The 2,500-nt window shown below is 44.2% G+C and overlaps 1 protein-coding gene across 1 annotated transcript in view; it reads right to left on the reverse strand.

Annotated features, from left to right (window-relative positions):
* The window catches only part of strn4 (striatin, calmodulin binding protein 4), a 58,350-nt gene that overhangs the window by 11,646 nt on the left and 44,204 nt on the right, over positions 1-2,500 (reverse strand). Inside the window, exon 9 of the mRNA XM_063205887.1 lies at positions 1,450-1,568. Coding sequence (XP_063061957.1) covers positions 1,450-1,568 — 119 coding nt within the window. The remainder of the gene's footprint in view (positions 1-1,449; positions 1,569-2,500) is intronic.

The following is a 2,500-nucleotide window of genomic DNA, read 5'->3' on the forward strand; positions in this document are numbered from 1 at the left end:
CATTACCCCCCCCCCCAAAAAAAAAAAAAAAAAAAAAAGATTTCTTAGTTATTTGGTTCAAACTGGTGTGTGGACAGAGGGTGTGTGTGTGTGTGTGTGTGTGTGTGTGTGTGTGTGTGTGTGTGTGTGTGTGTCTGTGTGTGTGTCTGTCTGTGTGTCTGTCTGTGTGTCTGTGTGTGTGTCTGTGTGTGTGTCTGTGTGTGTGTCTGTGTGTCCGTGTGTGTGTCCGTGTGTGTGTCCGTGTGTGTGTCCGTGTGTGTGTCCGTGTGTGTGTCCGTGTGTGTGTCCGTGTGTGTGTCCGTGTGTGTGTCTGTGTGTGTGTCTGTGTGTGTGTCTGTGTGTGTGTCCGTGTGTCCGTGTGTCTGTGTGTCTGTGTGTGCGTGCGTGGCATTGTTCACACAAGTACTGCCTTGTGTTCAAAAGGCAATTGCAACCCCTGCAAGTGATACTAGTGCCATTTTTCAAGTTGCCCTCAGCAGCTGAAAATAGTGTTTCCTAAAAATGGACATATTCGTTTTCCTCCCCTTACGGATTTAAAGCTTTTTACATTACATTACATTACATTACATTACATTACATTACATTACATTACATTATTCTTAGCTGACGCTTATATACAAAGCAACTTACACTTATTTTTTAGGTTCAGGGTGTTGGTTACAGGCCCTGGAGAAATGTGGGGTTAGGTGCCTGTCCCCCATTCATGCCAGAGTACCAACAGGCGATACAAATGTCAACTTGTCTTATTACAAATGTGTATTTGTTTGTGTATTTTTGATGGAGTTAAATGAAGTTGGTAGCACTTTACGCGAGGCCGGCATCATGCATGTGACATAGCAGTGACATACGAGTGTCAAAACAGAGTCATGACACAGTCCTGGTCAAGTTTATGGTCATGAAAAGTTGACATTGTTTGGGCTGCATCACGACAATACTATGACAGTCATGTCATATCTATTACTCCGGGATCAAGTGTTTCCTAAAGTTTTGATACTGGGGACCAAGATTGAAGCGTCATTCTCAAAGACTTCCTGAATGACATGTCTAAAGAACTTCTGAGGAACAGACAGGTTCTATGTTCTGAGTGGAGGTGTTCTAAAGAACATCAAGTTCTCTGAGGAACAGACAGGTTCTAAGTTCCAAGTGGAGGTGTTCTAAAGAATATCAGGTTCTCTGAGGAACAGACAGGTTCTAAGTTCCAAGTGGAGGTGTTCTAAAGAATATCAAGTTCTCTGAGGAACAGACAGGTTCTAAGTTCCAAGTGGAGGTGTTCTAAAGAATATCAGGTTCTCTGAGGAACAGACAGGTTCTAAGTTCCAAGTGGAGGTGTTCTAAAGAATATCAGGTTCTCTGAGGAACAGACAGGTTCTAAGTTCCAAGTGGAGGTGTTCTGCGTAGCATTATGTGAGGGAGAGAGGATGGGGGGGGGAGACAGCTTAGCTAACTCACGTCGATGGTGAGGTCGTTGTCATTAGCAACGGTGAGGTCAGCCAGCTCGCCCAGGTTCATGTCTCCCCCGCCGACCGCGTCCAGGATGAAGACATCTGAGGAGAAACCCAGAGCTCCCCCTGCAGCAACGGGGTGGAACAACATCAATATTACTACTGCATGCATTACATTAAAACATAGACAAAAAACATTAAAAAAAGACAAAATCATCATAATGTACATATTAACAGTACTTATTATATGGTGTGACGTCATCGGTCGAATGCTCCATTCATTTCAATGGGGCTCCCCAACGTTCGCACGTCTGATATTTGAGATAAGGACGAGTTGGTCTATATCAGACCGCTGTCAATGGCAACAAGACTTTTCACTGCTAAAGCGAATGTTTCATAGGCTATCACTCCGCAAGGGGTCCGGTCTTTTGTCACTCTAATCAGCTGCTGTGATAGACAACACCTGTTGTCTAGGCTACCTATTGCCTAGCGATGTCAGCTGCTTTTAAATAAAGAAATGTCCCCGCCATGTGTGAATCATTTAAGTATATCCATATAATAAGCTTTGAATTGAAATGTTGTATTCAAAGCTCCACACAACTTACAATGTACTTGCTATGTAAGGGTTAACATTCCGCGAGAAGGTCGCTACCGTGGAATAGCAGCACGACAGAGATAATCTTTAGACCCCGACGCGGAGCGGAGCGCTGCTATTCCACAAAGCGACCGACTCGCCGAACGTTAACCCTTACATAGCAAGTACATTGTAAGTTGTGTGGAGCTTTGAATACAACATTTCAATTCAAAGCTTAGTACAACTTAAAATGAGGATTTAAATTAACATGGAATTCTGAGACGGCTGGTAAACGTGTGTGTTTTTTCACAGTGTACTCTTGTAAGGAGGGGCAGAGCCTGAGCCCCCTCTTGTGGACCGGAGTAGTATTACTGGCCACTGCCCAGTACTAGCACAAGGGGAGACCGTGCACAGGTGCCAGGAGACATTTCATAAGAATAGGGCAGAGTTGTATAAAGTAGATGGAGAGAGAGAGAGAGAGAGA

The sequence above is a fragment of the Engraulis encrasicolus genome, chromosome 8, assembly GCF_034702125.1.
Source record: "Engraulis encrasicolus isolate BLACKSEA-1 chromosome 8, IST_EnEncr_1.0, whole genome shotgun sequence".
Classification (NCBI taxonomy): Eukaryota; Metazoa; Chordata; class Actinopteri; order Clupeiformes; family Engraulidae; genus Engraulis; species Engraulis encrasicolus.